This window comes from Solea senegalensis, unplaced genomic scaffold (genome assembly GCF_019176455.1).
Source record: "Solea senegalensis isolate Sse05_10M unplaced genomic scaffold, IFAPA_SoseM_1 scf7180000012513, whole genome shotgun sequence".
NCBI classification, from domain to species: domain Eukaryota; kingdom Metazoa; phylum Chordata; class Actinopteri; order Pleuronectiformes; family Soleidae; genus Solea; species Solea senegalensis.
In genome coordinates, this window is record NW_025320642.1 from 2,184 (window position 1) to 25,775 (window position 23,592).

At 43.2% G+C, this 23,592-nt stretch overlaps 1 protein-coding gene and 1 long non-coding RNA gene across 2 annotated transcripts in view; both read right to left on the minus strand.

The window, feature by feature from the left end:
* Positions 1 to 2,323: 2,323 nt before the first annotated feature.
* Positions 2,324 to 5,520, minus strand: LOC122759847. The gene is made up of 2 exons (XR_006358304.1): positions 5,284 to 5,520; positions 2,324 to 2,513 (listed from the first exon to the last, which is right to left on the minus strand). It is a non-coding gene; the product is annotated as an uncharacterized LOC122759847 (long non-coding RNA).
* Positions 5,521 to 10,905: 5,385 nt separating this feature from the next.
* Positions 10,906 to 23,592, minus strand: part of tnrc18 (trinucleotide repeat containing 18) — a 43,090-nt gene continuing 30,403 nt past the window's right edge. Inside the window, exons 18-31 of the mRNA XM_044014846.1 lie at positions 20,381 to 20,563; positions 19,262 to 19,731; positions 18,453 to 18,590; positions 17,782 to 17,923; positions 17,580 to 17,697; positions 16,799 to 16,874; positions 16,521 to 16,629; positions 16,134 to 16,250; positions 15,129 to 15,281; positions 12,769 to 14,192; positions 12,376 to 12,735; positions 12,023 to 12,259; positions 11,840 to 11,914; positions 10,906 to 11,507 (exon numbers count right to left, since the gene is read on the minus strand). Coding sequence (XP_043870781.1) covers positions 11,301 to 11,507; positions 11,840 to 11,914; positions 12,023 to 12,259; positions 12,376 to 12,735; positions 12,769 to 14,192; positions 15,129 to 15,281; positions 16,134 to 16,250; positions 16,521 to 16,629; positions 16,799 to 16,874; positions 17,580 to 17,697; positions 17,782 to 17,923; positions 18,453 to 18,590; positions 19,262 to 19,731; positions 20,381 to 20,563 — 3,809 coding nt within the window. The 3' untranslated portion in view covers positions 10,906 to 11,300. The remainder of the gene's footprint in view (positions 11,508 to 11,839; positions 11,915 to 12,022; positions 12,260 to 12,375; positions 12,736 to 12,768; positions 14,193 to 15,128; positions 15,282 to 16,133; positions 16,251 to 16,520; positions 16,630 to 16,798; positions 16,875 to 17,579; positions 17,698 to 17,781; positions 17,924 to 18,452; positions 18,591 to 19,261; positions 19,732 to 20,380; positions 20,564 to 23,592) is intronic.

A 23,592-nucleotide genomic window follows, 5' to 3' on the forward strand; every position in this document is an offset into this window, starting at 1 on the left:
AAGAAGTTTAGTTAAAATAAGTTGAACCAGGTTTGCAACCTTTTTAACACTTACAGTATTTCTGTCTAAAAAAATGATATCTATTTTTTGGGTTAATTATTAAAATTGAACTAGTATTATGCTTTGAAAGAGGTGTGTCTTTAGTTCATTTCGTTGTACATAAGCTTCATGATTTTCAGGTTAAGATAATGGAGTTTCTCAGAAGAGTCTGTCTGTGCCCGACGTTGAATCATCAGCAGCACAAAATAAAGAGTTTGTATCTCTGTCTGCCGCCTCCTTCATGTATGCCGTTGCTATTTCTGCTGTGACGTATTTACATGGAAGGAGGATAAGACTGTTTTTACATTCTGTGGTTTAGATCCGAGCTGCTCTGCGTCTGCCAAAACAGGAAGCGACCACATTTAGTCTGATTTTGTTGATGTTTTATGTTTTTATTTTCCCGTTGATACAGCTGTGAGAAGAACAGGTCTGCACCACAAAAATGATTTCTCTCTTTTCAGGGAATCCAGACATCGTGATAAATGCTTGATAATGTAATTACAGGGAGGTATTTGGGTTTGTGTGACACATCAAACATCAGAGACAGGTTTGATCTGGTCAAAGTCTCTAGAGTGTCAACATCCAAGAAAACACAGACATGACAAATATGGAATGACAAAAAACCAAACTGCAGATTTTCCCTGTAGGCATCAACCAACATAAAACATCTTAATATCAGAATTCTATCAAATATTGCAAAGTGATCTTATGGAATCAAAACATGCAGTTAACCTGACCCTCTTTTTGGAGTATGGAGTACGGAGTAGGATGCCCAGGCGTTCTCTAGTTTGGCACAGTTTGGCACAGTTTGGCACCATCTGTGCCATTTGAGATTTCCTAGGTATCAAATCATTAAACCCATTGCATTTTATTTATTTGTGTCACTATTGGTCTAAAAACACCTTGTTTTAATAAATACTATTGTGCTATTAACTGTACAACAAAAGGAAAATAATAATTGTTCAAATTCTCTTGAATATTGATTACTTCTTATTTTAATCATAGCTTGTAATTTATTTATTTATTTTTAAATTGTGTTAAATTCCACAATCATTTGATTGTGCTTTGTTAAACAAAACATTTTAAAATGTCTTAATGATTTTTTTAGAGTCTATTATTTTAAACTACTGAAAATTCCCATAGCTTTCGACTTATACTATTTAAATTCTTTTTCTTTGTATTTATTTATGTGTATGAAATAAATGAAATAAAATAGAAATAGAGCCAGAGCAGGAGAGGAACCTGTAGCCACCACTTCTCTCCAGCAGAGAGCGCTTCTGCGCACAGAAGGACAGAGAGACAAGCAAACAAATACCATGGTGTGGGTTTTGTATTCTGGAGGGGCGGAGTCTTTACTCACCCAATAATATCTATGTCAGAGGGAATTAAAACTTCTTATAAAGGGAAACTGTCCTTTTTTACATTGACCCTGATCTCTCTCTCTCTCTCTCTCTCTCTCTCTCTCTCTCACTCTCACTGTTACCTCTTGAGGAGCATTTCTGGCATAAACACTGACCTTGTCAGGACCAGTAGTCCTCATGGAGACCAAAGCCTGAACCTATTGAGGCAGAACTTCATTACTGAGGCACTATTTAAATTGTGGTTATGGATTATACTTATATTTAGGCTGTCTAAATGAACAGAAGTCAAAGTATGTCCTATGATAAATAACTGTGCAGCACCTGTGTGTGTGTATGTGTGTGCTAATTTTGGATGTAGCCACAGGGAAAGGAAGCCTTCAGCATGTGACAGTGCAACTGATCATTAGTCATTCTGCTCCACATACTGTAGTGAGGAGGACGAGGACGAGGAGGAGGAGGAGGAGGAGGAGTATACAGAATATGATAGAACGAGCAGTCGAATGGTAGCAGACGTCTGGCATAAGTTAAATTTAATATGTGCCTCAGAAACACTGTGAGACACATCTAACACGTGTCTAACTTGGACTAATGCTGTGCTCCTCTTCCCTGTTGTGTCGTAAGCAGATCATGTTGGGCCATAAAACAAAACTAAATCAATCATGGGACTCTGTTGATTTGGATTGAAGCTGTTCATGTGGTTTGGATGAACTCAGTTAAAGTGAGTAAACAGCAAAAGAGACTCTCTGTGGAGACATATTTACAGATGGCACATGTGTATTCATATTGTTTTATTTGTCTGACATCTCAACTTACATTAATTTAGATTATATTTTTTAAAAAAAACGACATTTGTGAATGAAATATTTAAAAAAAACAAAACGTTTTTTCAAGACGAAGTTGTTGAATTCTTGAACTCTACTTGATTTTTGTCTTTGAGTCTTCCGACTCGTTTTCATGTCAACCAGTCTGTCGTCACACTTACTTACCCACCGTTGTAAAGAGTGATGCACAGGACGACGTCCTGCAGCATAGACTGTGTACACACAGTGTCGTAACACTGTGGTCCTGATAACACATCAGAGGGTGTAGTAACACGGTTTCTTTCAACGCCACCTGTGTGCAGAGAGAGGGCTTGTAAGTAATCGATGACATCAACCTCTCAGTGAAATACAAGTTCATAACCTCAGTGAAAGAAATACTGTAAACAAAAGAGCAACGTTAACAGGGTTTTCTCTCTATGTTACTTGGAGATTTGTGTAAAAATTCATTCATAAACCACATACATCCATGTTTTCTGTTCTTTTGTTGTCAGTATTAAAAGACAAACACACTCATATGAACTCATATATTTGTCGGTATTTGATGTAAATGAACAAATCACACTGACCTAATTAGCGTCCATCTTCACTGTGCATCTCATATTCACTTTAATTTGACAGGTCCATTGAAAGAAAAGACCAAAAAAAAACAGACACAGTGAAGATCCTCCATGGGATGCAGTGATTATTCCATCTATAATGTGTGTCTGACTGCAGCATCACTTTAATATTCATCTATTTATATTGTATACATATTATATCAACCATCTGCTGCATGTCCGTCCGAGTGATCTTAGTGCTGTTTCTCTTCCTGAGGTTTGTCTCTGTTCTGCTGAGACAAGAGTGCACACACTGTAAATAACACCGGACTGACCTGAGGCGAAAAGTAAAAGAACAAAGAGAGGAAGAGAGAAAGTCAAACGCAGGTTATATCTGGAGTTAAAGTTGGTTAGAGTTAAAGAGACGCGTGAGAGGTGTGTGGAGGCGCGTGACAAACAGGAGCAAAAGAAAGAGGGGGCAGAAAATCTGACAGACCAAACAAAAGAAAGAGAACAGAGAGTGTGGCCAAGGTTAAAGAGGCAGCAGAGAGAGGTGAAGAAAAATGGCTCAAACATGAAGGGATGAGAGAGGGAGAGATGGATGGGATGGAAGAAGAGAAAGAAGTGACACAATGCACGTATTTATCTCATGAGTAGGATGGATAGAAGACAATAAAAAACACTCCCTCTCTGTGGCTCAGGGTCTAAAAATGAAATAAGAGAGAAAACTTGTCATATTGTCGAGTGTCAGCCTCTCCTACAGGTGGCAGCCTTGATCTTCTCCACATCATCCATTTTCTGTTGCCACAAATATCATTTATTATGACCTTTTGCCACAATAACATGCTTATAGTTACTCATATGTAAAGTGTAGATATCATGTGGAGAAATAACTTCAAATACATATTAAATCATCTTTTCCCCTTTGCAAAGTAAGACTTGTTTGCAGTCGTCATCAAACTCTAATCACAAAGATTATGGCTGACTCTAAGTACCCTGACAGACAAACCCCAGGGCAACAATACCTGCTGCTCCCAAATAAAATGTGAACGCAAAGCAGAAAACTGTCAGGAACTCATGTTGTGTTCATGTGTCATGTGAGTTTTAGCAGCTGCACACGTCCGTGTAAATCAAAAGTGAAAAGACAGAAAGTGTAATTCTGTCAGGTATTCTGCAGTGGCCATCGCCTCGTCCTCACACTTACAACACAACTGCATTTCATTCACGCTGTCGCTCCACTCTAACTGCCCACAACAGCAGCTGCATGTGTGTGTGTGTGTGTGAAAGAGAGGGAGACAAGTAAACATGCCTGAAATACAAAGACTGTGATGTTTCATTCATTATGTTGTCAACATGAATAATAGATACCTAATTGATATGCAGTACATCACACACACACGACACACACTCACTCGCACGCACACAAACACACATTTTACACTCTCTCCCTCTCTCTCTCTTTCTCTCACACACACACATATAGACGTGGGACTATTCTCTGAACTATTAAGCCTCAGTTGTCAGTTCTCATTCAAATGGATCACAAGAGGTGAAAGAACAAGAAACGGTGCACACACACACACACACACACACACACACACACACACACACACACACACACACACACACACACACACACACACACACACACACACACACACACACACACACACACACACACACACACACTGGTTTCCATGACTTCAGAGGACATTGCATTGATTTTAATTCATTTGGTGGAGATTTACTCTCACCTTAACCATAACTACTACCGACCTAATCCTGACCCTGATTTTAAAACGTGTTTTCACCTTAAAATGTGGTATTTTACGTTTTGAGGAGCAGCCTGCAAACAAAGTGTTGTCCCTCACCTTAACACTAACAGTTAATGTCTAAATCTTAGCTCTAAACTTCAGCCAGCTCCTCAAAAATGAGGTTCAGGCCCAGGTTTTGTTTTCTACGAAGACTGCCGGTCCGACAACATCAAGGTTTTTATGCCAGAAAAGGTTCTAAGGAGGTAACACATACAAGAACACAGAGAGAGAGAGACAGAGAGAAAACAAATGCATGTATATTCATCCAAGCAGACACATCCTTCCACACATACATACATCTTCCTCAGTGACTGGATGTTTTCTTGTTGTAACATCAGTCCTTTCACTATTAAAAGTGCTAAAGAAGCACTAGCCCTAGAACTCAACTCCAGTGTTGACTGTTAAGGCTAAAAGGTTTATATTATTTTCACTTTTCTTCTTTCAAACATGGAGGTTAACGCAACAGATGAGGTCAAGCAACAACTGGCACGACCTACGAAAGAAGGCCCCCGAGACGAGTCCAATGGAGGAATATCACCGGTGGCCTATGCTCCCACAGGAGTAAAGGGCTGAACTAACTAACATCCTGTCTGTGTGTCTCCTCTAAACCTTGTGACAAACCTTCCGTACCTTGAGCCAACTCGTCCACCAGCTCCCTGGAGCACAAACTTCTCCTTTTAACATACAGAGACACACTTTCCTGTTTACTTACTGGGATCATCATGGACATTATCATTCCTACAGTGATGTATCACACGGGAAGTTTCATGACGAGGAAGCTCTTTGTCTGAGAGACGGATGAGTTTGTGTCCTTCAGAAGATAACGGGCTCCTGGAGGAAAAAGCAAAGAAAGAAAGAAAGAAATTCAACTTGGAAATAAGCACCAAAAAAAAAACCTTTCAATTGTTTTTCCATTTGAGAGTTGTTGAGCAGAGCATGGCCTAAAAATAACGAGCCTTTCAAACTGTTTGTGCTCACTGTGCTTTTCAACGCCCCCTCACTCAGATACCTGTCTCCTGGGTAACCACACACACACACACACACAGAGTAAAGACAGTGAGAGGTGGTGGGTTCAACAGTAATGAGTGCACACTCTGATACACAAACACACACTAGCACACACACTGCACTCACAACTCAGCCAATACAGTGTCTCCGTTTGTGCGGTGTCGGCCAATCAGGGCCGTGCATGCTGACACACCCACCAGAGGATGTGTAAGCACTGCTGATGTAGGATGGAGGGAGAGAGAGGAGTGTGTGTGTGGATGCCTTTAGTGTTGTACTGCGTGTGTGTGTGTGTGTGTGTGTGTGTGTGAGATAGAGAGGAAGCTCCCTGCAGCTTCTGACGTTATGCTGATGTTGGTCCTTCGGGGGGAAAACAGAGCAGTGGTCGAACCTGTGACTGCTGCTCTCACCGTGAAACAGGAACACTCAGTCGGTTCATGTCAGCAATGATTTAATTACATGTGGACATGCAGGAATTCAGAGGAAACACACACACACACAATTTTTGAGGGCAGAGTCATGAACGGTCAGCAGTGGAAAATGTGTCTCCCGTGGTCAGCTGTGAAGCTCGGCAGAGGAAGCTGAACTTTCCTCCATTTTATTCCAATCGGCAGCTTCATTACTGGGCTGCTAAAATGGAGGCATGATGCAGTCCACTGTTGATTAAAGGGGCAGGCCATGCTGATTAAAACAAAAACGAGAGAAGCTCATTTGTGCTGAACATTTACTGTGCACTCTTTATAGTCCAGGTTTGAGAGAGATTAAGGAGGTAGATGTTTTTTGCTTTCTTGCTGAAATAAGGCAAATAATTGTTAGATAACAAGCACTCTTGCCTTTGCAGCAAGAAGACCCGGGTTCATGACCCAGTCAGAACCAGTGTGTGCATGGGATTAGGCAAATTGGAGACTCTAAATTGACCATAAGTGAATGCCTGTGCAGGATTTCTCTATTTATTCACAACATAGTGAAGAAAGTGCATGAAGTCTATGAATTGAAAGTGGATGGATGACCTCTCACTCTCTTCTTTTGAGCCGCACCACCACAATTCATTTGTTAAAGGTAGGGTTGGAGATCCTGGAAAAACAGGCTATATTTTAATCTCAAAATTCCAAGCCCCTTTCTTCACACTTCCCCCCTGAAGCCACGCCTCCAGAGCACAGGAACTGCGCAGCATCGGTAACTTTTGGTACTTTTCGGCGGCGCTGACTTTTTTGGATACTTGGTCAAATGACGACGTGACGCTGAAAAAACAACAAATACTGTCGAAAGATCACAAAGACATAAAGTGAACCTACCTGTCCAGTAGGAACAGAGTCACCATGTCATCACAGCGGCTTTCAGCTGCCATCATCGCTGAGGTTCACTTGTTGTCTCCTGAGAATGCACGATAAGTGCACAAAGGGGAGGGAGGGACAGATGGGTTTGACTGATGTATTGTGATCCAATTTATTCGTTCGGGCCGTTCAATATGATTGGACACTGTTTGGTGTTTAATTAATTGGTTACAAATGAGGTGTGAAGAGGATACAGTAAAAAAAATGCTCCAGAAAATGATCTACTACCCTCCCTTTAATTAAAATGGTGTATAATTATCATGTATTGCATAATACATCACCAAATTGATACTGACCATTTAAAATGACAGAAATATCTTATTATTTAAACATCTCTCTCAGAAGAAATATTTTTCCCAAAAAGAAATAATTTTCTTTAAAATATGGGCCGTGTTTTCAAACCAAGAAATCTTGCTGCAGCCAGTAAGCAGCAGCTGAGGACAAATAAAAAAAAAATACATCAAAAAGTGCATTAAAAAAAATATAATAAAAGAACTAGCAATACAATTATTTTGGTCATACCAGTCCAAAAATGAGTGCACAGCAGCAGCTGTAACTATTTTGATTTAAAAATAAACATGTTTGTCAACTCAAAATGCATAAAATCAAAGCGGTGCACAATATTAGCACTTGTTTTTCTTTGAAATAAGATAAAACATCTCAAAGTGGCTTTAACAGAATACAAAAGAACTATCAATGCTATCAAACCTATTGCACTACTGCAGGAATTGATGTAGGGACAGCGAAAAGTGTTGCTCTAGTTATTTCTCAGTGTTTCTGGCAGAACCACAGTTGGTCTAGGGGCCACATGTTGAATAGACGGGGTATAAGGTAACCAAAGTGAGTGGATACAGTTGTCATTTATCTGTTATCTGAAAGGAAGACAAATGTCATTAAAAACAAGCGCTCAAACACATGACAGGGTTTGGTTTTCATGCCACAGACTCTCACAACAACCAGTGTACAGTTCCATCTGTTTATTGATTAACTATAAAATACTGGAGTTACTAAAACAATTTAAAATAAACACTGATATATATATATATATTTATATATATATATATATGTGGTTGCTGTCTGTAAAAAAAAGAAAAAAAAAGAATAATCCTTACACATACAGTATAGACCAACAGAATATATCTGGTTTCAGATTTATCTCTAAAATGTATTTAGCATTTTTTACAAGATTAGACGTTTTACAAAGTATATTCTGATAGCTTTTTTTTCTCCCCTTCAACAAAGAAGTGAAGGAACATTTACAAAACTTAGATGATTTTTTTCTATTTATTTTCAAAATAATCTTTTTTTTTTCTTCTTTCCTTTCTGTAACAGGACGATTACGATACTGAAGGAACAGCAGACGAAGAACCAGCCTCCAGTCCACCTCTCTCTCTCTCTCTCTCTCTCTTTCTCTCTCTCTTTCTCTCTCTCTTTCTCTCTAGCAGCTAGCTCCCAGTGCCTGTCAGCAGTATTGCTTGATAGGCGTGGATGATTGTTCAGAGAGGGGAAGCAAAATAAAAACAAACAGACAGACATCAGATGAGGGGGAAAAAAAGAAAAGATCAAACTTAAATGTGATCGAGAGAACATGTAGGAAAGTCAGGCTCTTAAAACATATGACAAAAAAAAGTGTGTTGTGTGTGTGCGTTGGACCCTGTTTGAAGGTGTAAGGCTGGGCTTTGCATGGAGATGGGGACTAAAAGATTATTGGAAGGCAATAAAACACACCTGAAAAGAGAATAAAGGTGTGACAGCGCTCTGTCAAACACACACACACAGAAAAAAGTGCTTTAGCAGCTCCTGGGGTAAGCAAAGATTCTCTAACAGGGCACTTGAGCAAGTGCAGAACATACGTGTGTGTGTGTGTGCGCACTAATCTGACCTTCTGTCAGTGTCTAACCCCAAGGAATCCAAATATAAGAGCAGCAGCTAGAGTTTTAGCAGATACTATTTCCTAATCTCAGAAAACAGCACATGTACCGATTAAACTACCTTCAGCACAAACGGGAGTAGCAGCAAATTGCCAAACTCACTCTGACCGGATTTTAGACAAAGGTGTAGTGAAATGCTGCCGTGAGCTACGGGCGAAAGTCCTTTTTGTGGCTTCGTCACATTAACAACGTCTTGGTGTGAATAAAAATAGGGTTCAGCCCATCGTGAAATCAGACAAAACCAAACGATTCCTAGAGAATAGAAAATATCAAACCTATTGAATATCAACAAGACAATCGTTAATCTCTGCAGCGAAGCAGAGAGAGAGGGCAACGTGGCATGACACATACAAGAAAATCAATATGATAACCAGATATACACGTATACATTTACTGTATACTGACACACACTCTTACTCAGCAACGGAGGGGTCTTCTTTTTTCTTTTACCTCAAAACTATGATCACAAAGAGAGGTGTGTTCACCGGCATCAACAGACTGGAGAAAATACCAGTCTGATTTGTCCGCAGCACCGACAGGAGCCGAGGGGGAAACGAAGGGAGAACAGGGCGAGATCTGGCCTGGAGGAGCACGGCCAAGCACAGGGGCCACAACCCTGAGCACAACATTCAACAGTCTCACCCTAAACACGCTTAAACTAGGCACGTAGAAAAATTCATAGGGAACTGATATCAGAACACTGCGTTAAATTCGAGGGCGACAGGGCATCAGGCATCACCTGCACACAGAGGAGAGCCAGTGAGTGCAGTGGACTGGGGTTTAGCAAATACTCTAGGATCATATATATATGATTCTCCTCTGCAGCAGCGGAGCTCATTCAAAGTGCACTCATGTCAAATATGATTGCTTAGCAGAGGGGGTTGTGGGGGTGAGATGGACATCCATAAAAACAGCAGAAGCAAAAGGAAATATAAAAAATACATCCAACACAGGACATTTAGAGGTGACAAACACTGCAGCCAAACTGCACCGATGAGGCCACACTGTGAGGGATGAGTGTTAAAAAAATGTTATTTTCTTAATCTAATCAGTGCTGGCAGCTCTGCACTGTACATCAGTGCCATGACCTTGGTGCATCTTAGAATGGCTGCAGTGTTTATGACCATGAAAACACCGACATACCTTAAGAAAAAAGGAAAAAATCCACCCTGTGGGACTCCTACACTGTAAGTGTATGTCCAGTGGTTGTTCACTTGAACTGGTTAACTGTTTTTCTTGCTTTAAAAAAACAAAACAAAACAGTGCCTACTTCAGGATGTGCTTGTCCCTTCATTGTTGTTCAACCTCAGTGCAAAATGGGCAAAAACAACACTAATTAAAATGCATCACCAGCAGCTCTGTTTTGATTTCATAGTGTTTAAAGTGTATTCGGCGGGTGAATTTTTCCCTTTAAGGATAAGGAACTCAAAGCTTGAAATGTGAAGATCCCTCCCTCTCTCTTTAGGCCTGAGTCTCTTAGGGAGTCAGAAGTTTTCATAGCATACGGACAGAGTCTGTCTGCCCGACAAAGGATTGTCAAGGGGAATTGAAGGGGTTCAATTAAAAAAAAGGACAGACTTTAAGTGTTTTTTTAAGTGCTCTGTTTTTTTTTTAACATATATATATATATATAGTAATGGAGGGAGTCTATACCTCTCTCTTTCTGTGCATCTCTTCCTCTTTTTGCATCGGTCTGTCGCTCCTACAGTTCTGTAGATACATTTATATGACTGTAACATGACTGTAACATCACCACGGCAACATCAGAATCACAACATCACACCAGCGGCACGTCCATCCGTCTGTCTGGGGCGGAGACAGGCGGACAGACGCCTCTCTTCTGTATCATTCACAGTTCATTAAAGCTTCTCGACTGTTTCGCCTCTTTAGAAAAAAGTACTCTGACATAAATCTATTACATGAAAATAAAACACTCATATTATCCTCTATAGAACGGTGTGTGTGTATGTGTGTGTGTGTGTGTGTTACATGATTCGCGAGTATTTACATGTGTCTGTGTGCACATGGGTGTACAAATGTGTGTGCGTGTGTGTTTATGCAGGATATATTTACATGTAAAAGGAAACCGAAGTACTCGTATGTGTGTGTGTTCTGAAGTGTCCCAGTGAACACACGCGACAAAGCAAAAACAGAACGTGTAAATGGAGTCTGTGTGTGTGTGTGTGTGTGTGTGAAAACATTTCAGGAGACATGTTCCTTTGAATACTGTCTGTAGTGTCTCCTGTTGTCGTTAGTAGCAGTTAGCTGTCATGACAGTCTGAAGTGTACTGTGGAACTGGAGTGGTTGAGATCGTGAGTCACACGGCAGCAAGAGCATCCACCACGGCTGAAGATCAGCGATTAGACCACAGGTTCGGACTTGACTCCGATCCAGGTCCAGGGTTAGGGAGTCGGATCGTGATTTTGGGACTCAGGGACTCGCCGAGTTTTCCTCGTTTTCAGCAGATGACCGGGACGCCGTCCGTGTTGAAGATCATGCCGGTGGTGGGTTCGTACGTGCCGGCCAGGTAGTAGAGGTCTTCGCTGTCGGCGTAGCGGCGCGTGTGGGTCATCTGCTCGTACTCGTCCACGCTCACCACCAGGCACTTGTGGCTGACCGTCTGCACGTCGTTCTCATCGCTGTGAGACGACTGGTACAGGGCGCGCTGCGGCAGAAACACACACACACACGTTTATTCTATCATGCATTAAAACGATTTACTTCCCCAACTCCCTTCCCTCAGAAGAAATCACAACTTTTTTCGGGGAGATTAAGTGAGATCATCTCACCTCAAGGTCTTAAAGACCGCAGACTGTTCTCTTTTAAAGTAGACTTGTAAAACCAGTTGCACAAGGTTAAATGGAAAGTATTAAACTTTTTTTAATTAAAACTTAAACTTAAATATCCCTTTGTTATGGACTCGCAATTATATGATCATATGATTCTATAATGTGGTAAAATAGGTCAAATGTCAAATAATACATTTTCCTCTCTCACCTCCATGAAGTCTTTCCTCTGAATAGAGGAGTGCAGAGCTGCTGGTAAAGACTGGCCACATATTTGATCCCAGTTCTGGCGGGAAAACAAGAGTTAGAACGTTCAAACAAACAAAGTCGAGCTGGAAAAGTGTTGACTTGGCTCATGATGCAGTGTAAACACCAGAGTTGGAGGATGTGCTACCTTCTTGTCGGTGAGTTTCTTGCCAGGGTTGGTCTCCTCTGGATGATAGAACCAGTTGACTCTGACCACCATGTTGCTGCCCCAGGACTCCCACATGCTCTGGATACGTCCGATAAAGGGCAGGTTTGGTCGGCCTGCGGACAGGAACACGGCACAGTCGCCGATGCGGATCATCTCTCGGCCTCGGACAATGGCTTTGTAGAAGAGCTTCTTGGCCTTGCCCTTCATGCCGCGTCTCTGCAGGAGGCCGCAAGAGGGACAAAACTTGAGTCAAAGGAGTGACATGTGGGCAAATGCAGAGCTTTTGTTTAAATGGATTAAAAAAAAGGTGTAGGTGTAATCTCTGTCCTCACCTGCGTTGGTTTCCCAAACCACTTCCAGAGCTGTCTGGCTGGAAGAAAAGCAGAGATTTTGGGCCTGTTCTCCACACTGGGTAGCCTCTGACGTTTAGCCAGTTCCTTGGTTGTGGGGAGGTGGACGCCCTCTCTCCGCTTTGGTCTCCCCACTTTTCCTTCTCCTCCAGTTGGCTTGGGTTTCGGGGGACGACCTCGTTGACCGGACCCCTTCCCAGTGGCTGGTTTAGCAGGTTTAGTGGCAGCAGAAGCAGTGGGAGTTGGGGAGGTTGACGGGGATGGCGAGGAAGGTGACAGTTCCTCCTCCTCCTCCTCCTCCTCCTCCTCCTCCCCCTCCTCATCTTCCTCATCCTCCTCTTCCTCCTCCACTTTTATCTCCATCTCCTCTTTCACCTCCTCCTCTTCCTCTTTAGTCCCTTCATCCGGCTTGTCTGGTGCTGGAGGCGGGGAAACCGGTGGAGGTGTGGGGGTCCTCTCTTCATCGGAGCTGCAAGAGGAGTCGTCGGTGGAGGAAGAGGACGACGACGAAGATGACGACGAAGAAGAGGAGGAGGAACCAGAACAGGAAGAGGAGGAGGAAGAGCAGCTTGAGGTGCATTTCTTCTTTTTCTTCATATTCCCTTTCTCAGCTTCTTCCTCTGATTCTGAGCTGCTGCTACTCTGAGACTCCTCCTTCATCTTTCTTTCCTTTCTTTTCTCCACCTCGTTTCTTTCTTCTTTTTTCACTTTCTCCTCCCTGCCATCCATCTCCTGTCCTCTTCCGACACTTCCTCGGCTTTCTACCTTTTCCTTAGACAACACTGGTGCTTTGTAGGTGGAGTCTTTTTCCGGAAGGCTACTGTCTCTATCTGGAGCTCTCGGCTTCTCTTTTAGCAGTTTTTGATTGGCTGAAGCTGTGGTGATGGGCGCGTGATCTCGTCGGACTCCCCGGCCCTCTAACAACATCAGAGCCTTGGTTTTCTTTGTCTTGGGAGAGGTGACACCCTCATGGTCCAGCTTCACCAGAGGCTCCACAGACAAGGACTTCCGCCTCACTGCTGAGACCCCGTCACTTTGCCCTGAGCTGTGCTTGGGCCTGGAGATGGGGTTTGGTCTGGAGCTGGAGGTCATCTGGTCAGACGGCATCTTTAGTTTGGGTCTGGGAGCAGATGATGATGATGATGACAAAGAGGATGATGATGAAGGTCTAGCAGTCAGTGAAGAGCCAGTTTTGCCCGATGGTAGCCTAGAGATGGGGCTAGGAATGAGTCCAGAGTTGAGGTTGGTTCTGGAGCCATTGTGATGGTCTGAGGAGGGTTTGGTTTTGGGTGTAGTGGCAGAGGAGGGCCTGGGTGTGGATGAAGCACTGGGCTTGGTTGTCGTAGATGTTGACGTGGGTCTGGACATGGGTCTGTTGGTGGTGGGACTGACACCGTTGGTATTCTCCCGTTCTCTACGCTGGTTGTTGTAGGAGCTGAGGTTGGGCTCGCTGTACAAGTCCACAGTCAGGACTTTTCCGTAGGTGGACGGGTAAAGGGATGAAGGGAGAGTTCGGGCTGGTTTAGAAGGAGAAGACTGGGCTGAGCTGCTTTTCCTGGGTGCTGCATTAGGAAGCGTAGGACTCCTTGTGGGGGAAGTGGTGGAGCTTTTGCGGCCTGGTTTTGTCTGAGTGCCCATTGTTGGCCGGGAAGTAGGACGGGGCTTTTCTTGACTTGCCTTCTGGACCGAGGAGGTCCTGTCCTGGACAGGTTTAGCTGGAGCCAGGGGTCTCTCTGCAGGCTGGGTGGAGGAAGGCGGAGGATCGCTTTTCTCTCGGCCATCTGGGTTCATGTTGGACTCTAAGGAGAGAAAAAAAAACAAGGAAATGTTAAATAACTACTGTTTTGGGCCAAACTACACTGTAAATGGTTTATACTGGATACGCGGACACTTTCACTGTGTGGACTCGAGATGTTTGTGGTCTGCAGCCTGACATGCCGAGAACAGTAGACAAATCAGCAATAAAAAAAACCTCCACAATGAAAACTCTGAATTGAAGAACTGCTTACCCAGTTGAAACAAGGCCAGTGTCAGCAAATCAGACATGCAACATAGCACGTATTACAGCCAGAGGTAGACTGGGCTTTACAGGACAACAAATACGCTGTTTGAGCAAAAGTTATTAAACTGACAGCGACACTCAAACAGGAAGGTTTTTCATGAAAGATGTTTGTACTATTTTTCGCTGCTTCTGCTGTTTTTAAAAAAGATTCATCAAAAGACTAATGTGATATGAATATCTTTTCAGTTAAGCTTTGTGAGTTAAAGTAAGAAAGGCAAAAAAAAACAACACATGTAATAAGAATAGAAAGAAATTAAGTCAATTTCTAACTGCTTAGTGCAGCACTCTTGAGAGAAACACAATAATGTGAAATCCATCTCTTTTTATGACAGATTTGGGTGGATGTGTCCTTTACTGGTCCCATGGAGATTATCAAATAAGAATAAAAAAAGGCAAATAAAAGCAAAAGTGATGGCAGCACTAAATGTAGGTTTGATTAGTTTTACTTTAAGCACCCCCTCCATTATTTTTACCTCCGTTGGGAAACATAACCACTCCCTCCTTTAATAATTCTAACAGATACAACACCACAGTCATTTCTGTGAAGCACTCTACCAGGTATTTCACAGAAATGATGATACTAATCTCAAGCCCGAGTGAGCTGACAAAAAGAGAACAAACTTATTTATCCGTCGATAACTTCGATGGCAGGAAGGTAGCTCCATCAGCTCACCTGGTTTGGGCTTGGGCTTGCGACCAGGTTTTCCTTTAATCTTTGGAGTCGTCTCCTCTGGCTTCGTTCCTGCTTCTTTGCCCTCTTTGCTGCATTTGCGAACTCGCCTCCTGGAGCAGCTTGTGACGAGCAGTGCAGGCGATGGCTCGGCGCCTGGACAGAAGCAGAGAGCCGGCACACTCAGTGGTTCAGCTCTGAGACACTGGGGTTCAAGCTTATTACACAGTTCCAACAGCTCAGGGCAAGTTAAATGCAAGACTTTTTCTTCTTTATTAAACACTTCTTGGAATGAGATTCATGACCAATTACATAAGGTGTACACCTCAGTGTTGTCCTGAGCCTCAAGTCCCATCAACCTAAGTATGAAAACGTTCCCTTTTGTTGGTTCAGCTACCACATTCTGCGTGACATTACTACTAGAAGGCATTGATAAATGATTGGAATCATTTTGAAAGACCGATATAAGACATGTTACTACTAATCAAGGCCTGTTTTTGTTAGATTAATTCATTCAATACCATTTAAGACTTGTTAAGGATCTACAGGGACCTTCCTGTGGACTAAGTGATCCACCAGGTGTGTTACTGGCCAACACCACTATGTCTTTCAGATTTAACATCTTGAAAGAATTCCTTGCAAAAAGGAAAGAAATATTTATAAGCTTGTGCAGATATTCTTACAAACGAATGTGGGAAAAAAAAGGTGCATAATGCAACAAGGTGCGTTAAACTTGCACACTTGTTGTTGTTGTTGTTGTTTCTATTTACCTCACTTAGGATTCCCAGATTCTGATGTCCACTAATGAATTCACCCACGATACCAATGTGGGTCAGATCTCTACTGTAATGAACTAACGTCTGTTTGTCTGAGCACTTGGACCCTCTAACTAACTACTCTTCTGAAAGAACACCGAGGCTTAAACAATCAATATATGCAAATAGCATTCATGCAAATTCAAGCAGCCGATGCCAAAGGTCTGCTGTGTGTGTGTGTGTGTGTACTCACAGTGTATCTTGTAGTCCGGTGGCAGCAGTCTGATGTGGGACAGCGGGATGCGGCCTGTGTCGCCATCATCAAATTCCACTGTGATCAGATCATCGTTCTCGTCAATATCTGAACTTCCTGTTGTGGGTAGACTAGATTAGATTTTTGACACATTTGAATGAATAAAACAGCTGATGTGTGTCATCTATCACACCCCTTGTACCCTTGAACTTTATAAGAAATGCACCCAGACTAGTTGCGTTGCCATTACTGCCTTATTACACACAGAAGGAGCAGACCTGGTGAGCTATCTGAGGTGTTAGTGTGCTTCCAGCTACTGTCAAACTGTTCATGTAAGTGGATTCTGACTATGTCATGTGCATTTGCGTGCTGCTGTTGTTGTTGTACCATTGACGACAGTGCCGGGGTAAAGGCAGCGGTACTGCTGGCTCCAGTAGGCAGCGATGCGGGTGCCTTCTGGGAGGTAGCGCACGGATGGAGGCTTCACGTCAATGATCTGCATGCAAAGAGCGAAGAGCCTGTGAACGTCAACTCGACACAGCATCGACTACTCTCGTGCATGCACATTTTTTTTCACATGATGGTCTGGTACGGCACAAAGTGGCTCGGGCCTCTCGTATCTCCAGAGGATGTGAGGATATGTGGGAAAGCTCCAGTTTACTCACAGCTTCCTGCAGCAGCTGTTCCAAACAGTAGATGTGTGGCCGGTTTCCTCTCTCTCCCTCCACCACCACGCTGTATCTACAGGGAGGAATCATGAGAGGGAGGGTCAAACACTTGGGGTCCAGTGCTTTTTATGACACTGTAAGAGAGCACCCAGCATCCTCTTTGCTTTTCTCCGAAATATAAATGGAGAGTTTGCACAGCAGTGATTTCTCATGACTGCGACTGCTTTAATGTGCAGCAGGCAGCGAAGAATGTGTCGTCTCCTCAGAAATAATGACTACAGCACCTTGGCCGAGGCTGAAATGTTGTCTGGCATGGAGCACAGCTGACACCCACTTCCTACTGGAATATTAATCCTCTCCAAACAAAGCTTTAATTCATTCTTTTACATTAAGCACCCCTACTGCTGTAGCTTTACGTTTTGCAGGATGACATGCAATTGTATTAACTCAAGATGAAGATGTTTAAAATATCTAAAACGATCAAACTATCCAGAGCTCTCTTGCATGCGTCAACACTACACTAATCCTTATTTCTGAGTTCTGTGAAACAGGTCATTGTTTTGTTCCGTTTTGGAACTGCTGCAAAACTGCACCTGTATGAGGTACTTTGCAAATTTAGGACAGCGGACTTTGCAGAGGGAGGAAAAACTGGAGCAAACTGATTGATTTGCAGCTTTTAATAGTGTAAACAGATGTGTGTGTGAGGTTGTGTGTTGCCATCTATTAAAAGTTACAAATCAATCACGGTGCTCTGATTAAAAATGAAATGTGTACTCACATATCAGGGGAGTGTACAGTGTTCACGTGTCCAGCGTACAGCAGCTGGTCGTCCATTGGAATCAAAACTCTGAGTCCATCCACCAGAGAATCCTTATCCAACACACACTGCACTGGAGCTGAACACACAAACACATGCAATAATGAGTGGGTGTGAAAGAGAGAGAGAGAGTGTGTGTGTGTGTGTGTGTCTGTGTGCTGACCAGGTGTGGAGGCCCTCTCTGATACACTGTGGCTGCGCGGTGGGAGGAGCTCGTCTTCACTGAAGCTGCTGTCCTGGTTGGGCTCGAAGTCTTCATCTGCTGCCATGCTCTCCATCAGTCGACTCACTGCTCCTCTGGAAGGCTGCAACAACACACGCAAGGGCTTAAGGTTTATGATAAACAATCAACAACTATAGATGTATTTTAATTTGTAACAAAAAAAACCAAAACAAAAGTAGACCAAATGAAAACCTGACATTCTGCAACGTGATGCTGCGACTCAAGCTTTATTCGTGGCTACAAAAGTTCGACACATGAAAGCTGTGATATATTACATGGTGTTCATGTGTATCCTTTCTCTGCTGTCTCACACTCCCATAGAGCTCTGCACTCACATTAGCTTTCAATGGTGTTTCCAAAACAACCTCTGGTTCTGGCTGGTGGCAGATGGAGAGCAACGGAACACTTTGGCTAAAAGTGGTTTATTCACATCTAACAAATAAAGAGAACTGTGTTGATTACAACAGTGAGTCACTTAACTTCCTGACACTAGTGTTTTAATGAGCAAGCTGGAAAGCACTAATATCTAAAACAGGAGTGTTTTTCTCCCTGCTAGAATCATTTAGTTCTCTTTCTTAATGAATTTGCTGCTGAGCCCTCAGCCCACTGACCTCTTTGGCCTTGGTCTTGGCTTTGGGTTGGCTCTTGCGTGCTGGGCTGAGACTCAGCGGCACCACAGGGACGTCTGTGATTGGACTGCACAGGGTGGACGGGCTCACGGGCAGAGGAGAATCCTTTGGCTTCTTTTTCTGCTTTTTTAAAAGGTCACATCACAGAGTTAAAACATGTATTTGAATAAGTGACAGTGCTGAATAGATACTGTATATTTATATATAAATATATATATATATATGTATATATATATATATATATATATTTATATATACATATATACACATATATATATGGATATAAATATATATATCACTGCACTTAAAGCCCTTTAAAGTTGTGGGGCCCAGACAAAATAGGTTTGTTTGTTTTTTGGACCTCACAAAGATATAAATACAAGTACACACACACACACACAGGGGTGGGATGTGGCCTGGCTGCCTGCAGTTGTCCTTTCTTGTCAGCAACATGACACAGACAGCAGGGGAGAGCTGCAGTGACTGAAGTAGTGGGAAACCCTGCTGGCACTTTTGACGCAAACACTTAAACACTCCGTCTCATACACACACACACAGACACATGTGCACGCTCACACACACACACACACACAGACACACACAAACGCAGATGTGTCAAGGGAGACAAAAGAAAAAGTGGGAACCAGAGTTAGGAGGAGAGGAGGAGTAAAACATTAACAGAAGAGTCAGTGGAGAGGGGCACAGGGAGTTGGGAAAGAAAGACTTGTGTCTTTGTTTTTCCACGCTTGCATCGTCTGGTGAATGACAAACCAGACTAATTATTGACTTACTTTCACCACATCTTTGCCCTCTTTGCCCTCTTTGCTGGGTGGACTGGGTTTAGGTCTAGGCGCAGGCTTGGAGGTGAGTGGTTGGGTGGAGCTGGATGAGCTCTGACTAATGGAAGCAGGTGCTGGCACAGACAACTGATTTGCTGAGGTTGTGGCATCATGAAGGAAAATCCTCTCGCTGCGTCTCCGGTTCCAGGCCTCGTCCTCACTGAAGCCTCCAAACCCAGAGCCGCTGGCCAGGTCGAAGCTAAATCGCCGGGGTGACCGAGGCGAGGGGCGAGTTTTGGCCAGAGGCTTGCGTTTCGCTGGAAGTGCCTCATCTCGTTTAGTGGGGCTGGACTGGTCAGTGCGCCGGGTCGCCGGGGGCAACAGGGGCAGCTCTGGGGCAGAGCGTTTTCCATGAAGCAGAGAGGGGAACTTCCTCAGCCGCAAGTCTGAGCCAGAGTCTGACCACTCACACTCAGATGAACCTGACAGAGGGGAGGAGAGAAAGACAGGTTTATTTTAAAAACCTGAGGACACTCACTGACCAAAGCCCTATAATCAACTCAAACCCTAAATGACTAACCCAAAGACTTCTATACCTAATTCTAACCTGAATACTATGATCTTAGCGTTCAAACAGGTCTTTGAACATGTGAGGACAAACCAAAAGATCCAAACGTAAGCTCTCAACTATTCCTCACACAGAGAGTACAGGAACACACATGCACACAGTGATTAGACCCCACCCCCCTCTCCGCCCACAAACAGGCAACCAGTCGTAAACTAAGGTGTTAGATTTGCTCAAATCAATAACACAGTGAATGAGACTATTGATCAATTTCAAACTAATACATAATTCACAAATGAATCATTACAGGCACCCTGATGTGACAATTATAAATGAATGAATATTTAACTGTGAATCAATAACATAACCTGAACCTGCTGAACCAAAAAAAAGTCATTATATTATTAAATGCTGTCAGATGAACCTGTGAAATTAGAGAAAACATCGTTTTCTGCATCTCTTTCAACACAATTACAGAAAAAAAGGATTTTTTTTTCTTGCTACTTTCCACTGAAGGTAATCCATATTTAATTTTGTCACTCATTTGCGTCTGTTGTTGTCTTTACCCAGAGTGCTGTGCCTGCTGCGGGGTTTGCCGTCGTGGAAGAGGCTCAAAGGGGCCGAGCTGACGGGGATCGCACTCGCCGCGAACCTCGCCAGCAGACCCAGCCCACTCTCCTCACAGCCACCATCATCGGAATCAGACTCTTGCTCATTGTCTTCATCGTCATAATCATCCTCAGAGGTTTCTGTTTGAAAAGAAAGAAAAAAGAGTTTCAGCTCAGTGGTTTATGCGGCGGCAGCAGCAGCAGCAGCAGCAGCAAGGGTTCTGGACCAAAGGTCAAATCACGAGCTATTGTTGCTACCCGGTGTGGACCCAAAGAGAAAACCAACACATGACGTTTCTCAGACAAAACTGAGTGAAAATGCAGCCTGTATTCTCACAGTAACACAATTACCATCTCCATATTCACCCAGACACACACCACACACACACTCACAGGGTTTAACTCCTGAGCTGATCAGAAACAACAGTGGAAATAGGAAAGAGAGGATGGACTCTCCAAACCACAGCAGCCAGCCTTCACACCATTACACTGTCTAAGCAAGAGAAGCAGAAAATTGGACATGCATGTCTCACACACACACACACACACACACACACACACACATGTGAGCTGAAACTGACTCAGATCATTAAAACCCTTCAGAGAATTTGACAGGGTGAGGAGAAAACTACCCCCAAGACAGGCCAGTAGAGCAGAGACAGCTGCACACACAAATACTCACATAAAAACCAACATGGGTGACAAATTAAAAACCTGAACAAAGTGAGTGGAGACACACAGTGAGTGCAGTGAACAGGTACACTTTCACAGCCAACACTCTGACGGCAGGAGATTCAGTCGCTGACTCAACGACTTCAACAAGCGACACCTGCATTCACATAGTTAGAGTAGACGTCAGTAAAACGGGACATTTAAAAAGGTCCACTGTGAAATAGACTACCTATTTGAACGTTTGTGTTATTGTATGATAAGTATAAAATAAAAAATTGCCTGGTTACGTAGCCTTCGAATTAGTGCTTTTGGCGAGGGCCTTGCTTTATGGAGGCCGCCATGTTCCTACAGCAACCTTAATTTAAACATGAAGAATGAAATCGACATCCTCTCTGGTACGCTAAGGTCACTGCAGTTCCCCCGACGGGTTTGAAAAAGGGAGGGGTGAGCTCCATTGATCTCAATCTGCAGTCTCACGCTTAGCTAACGCTAAATGAAACCTTCAATAACAGTGTGGCTGTGATCCGACTGTGATCGGGGAAAACAGTCGGTCAACAGTTACAAAGAGAGGAATATTTAATATCTAACCACACAGATGAACAGTACACATGACACATGATAGTTCAGCTGTACACAGATCAGTCGTCTGGCATGGTGGGCGAATGGATGTGTGGTTTAAGAGCAATTAAGGGAGAGCATTTGATTGCTTAATTATACTGAAGAGGGTGGGGGGGTGTTGTGACTGCCATCGTTTGGGTTCACTTGTTCTCATTAGGAGGAGATGGTCCCACTACACCAATATATCAAATCATTGACTAAACATCTCCATCGATGAACCCAGATGAACACCTATGAGAGACTTCAGAGCCGGGTTCTCACTCCTAAATAAATAAGGGAATGTGTTGTTTTTGGGAAGTTTGACATTTGTGAAACCATTGTTGACGAACACACACATTTATTCTGGTAGCCAGTACCGACCCAACACCTTAGTAAGCCATAATGAGACAAGATTGGTTTCGGCTTTAATTTGTCACCCATCTCTTATCAACACTGTAGCATTCACACACACATTGGTTAGCGGTGGACTGCTGTTAGGTCTGCGGCAGCGGATGAGCGCGAGGAGCATATCCTCAGGGGTTAGCGTGTTAACCTTGAGGGTGGATGCACAGCACAAGCTAGACTTTTTAAAATAGCATCAAATTTGACTTTTGTGTTTGATGGTTTCAAGCTCGTTTAACTTCTGACCACATGCAGCAGTGATGTCACAATGTGCACCTCTGCTGCAGGGTGGGACGTTAAACCTCCAGAGTTTGAAACTTTTAAACTCTGTAATGAAAACAGTTTTTATCTGAATTTTATGTTGCTTTTCAGAACTGTTTTGTTGTGGCTCAAATTTGGAGTTACTGTTGAGTACTGTGCTGTGAATCCACATGGTGTTAACAGTAGCAAGCAGACAGAGCAACGAGCAGGCACTGAGAGGACAGCCCTGTGAGGCCCCTTGGTTTACTCTCCATATTAGCTGTGAGTAACCATGGTTACCCTCCATTAAAACCTCCACAAAATATCATTGGAAATGAAAATGGACAATAACCATGGCTCCCAGTAAAGTAAAGCTCTCGACAAAGAGCTAAATTTGTAATTTGTAAAAAAACAACAAAAAATAATTTAGGTTAATGTTCCGTAAAGTCCATGTTAGCTGTAAATAAAAAAAAAAAGAAAAAAAAAAGGGAGGGGCACTTCCTACTTACACAGCAGGTGACAGGGGTGTGGCCTCAGGCAGGGTGGGGCAGCACGGTGGCGAGAGCGCAGCCTCGCCATAGCATAGCCTAGCCTTAGCAAAGTCTAGCTTCAGCAAAGCTTTAGCCACAGTAGACTAGCCACGGAGAGGTTAGCATAGGCTAAAGGCTGCGCTAGTCCTTGCCGAGCTTCTGTAATGTCGCAGTGGCAGCAGCATAAGCACATGGAACAGGCTGAGAGACACTCAAAGCATCATGGGTAGGACAGGGTCAAGGAAAGGTGAGAGGACAGAGCAAAGGTGTCTGAGAGCAACATAAAGGGAAAAGGGTTATTTGAAGGTTTAGTAGAGACAGACACAGGAGCTCTATTGTCCAAATATCCCCAACACCTACTACAATCACTCTTGGTGCATTTTCTTCCCCCACAACATGAAACATCAGGCTACAGCATCCATCAAGAATGGTTTAAAAAAGTAGTTTTTTTTTTAAACAAAAAAACGGCCAACCATTATCAAATTAATCGTCATGCTTTAATTACAATTTATGCTGAGCAAGAAAAATCCACTGTCCAATCAGAATTAGCTCATTGTGCTCTGATATGAGATGTAAACACAGCTGAATAGTATTGTCAGACCTCTCCAAGACAAGCCAAAGGGATATTTGTCTAACAGAGCACTAAAAAGATGTGTGAGGTGCAGTGGCAGCTGGACAGACTGACAGAGACGGACAGACAGATGAAGCAGACACAAGGACCACAGCGTT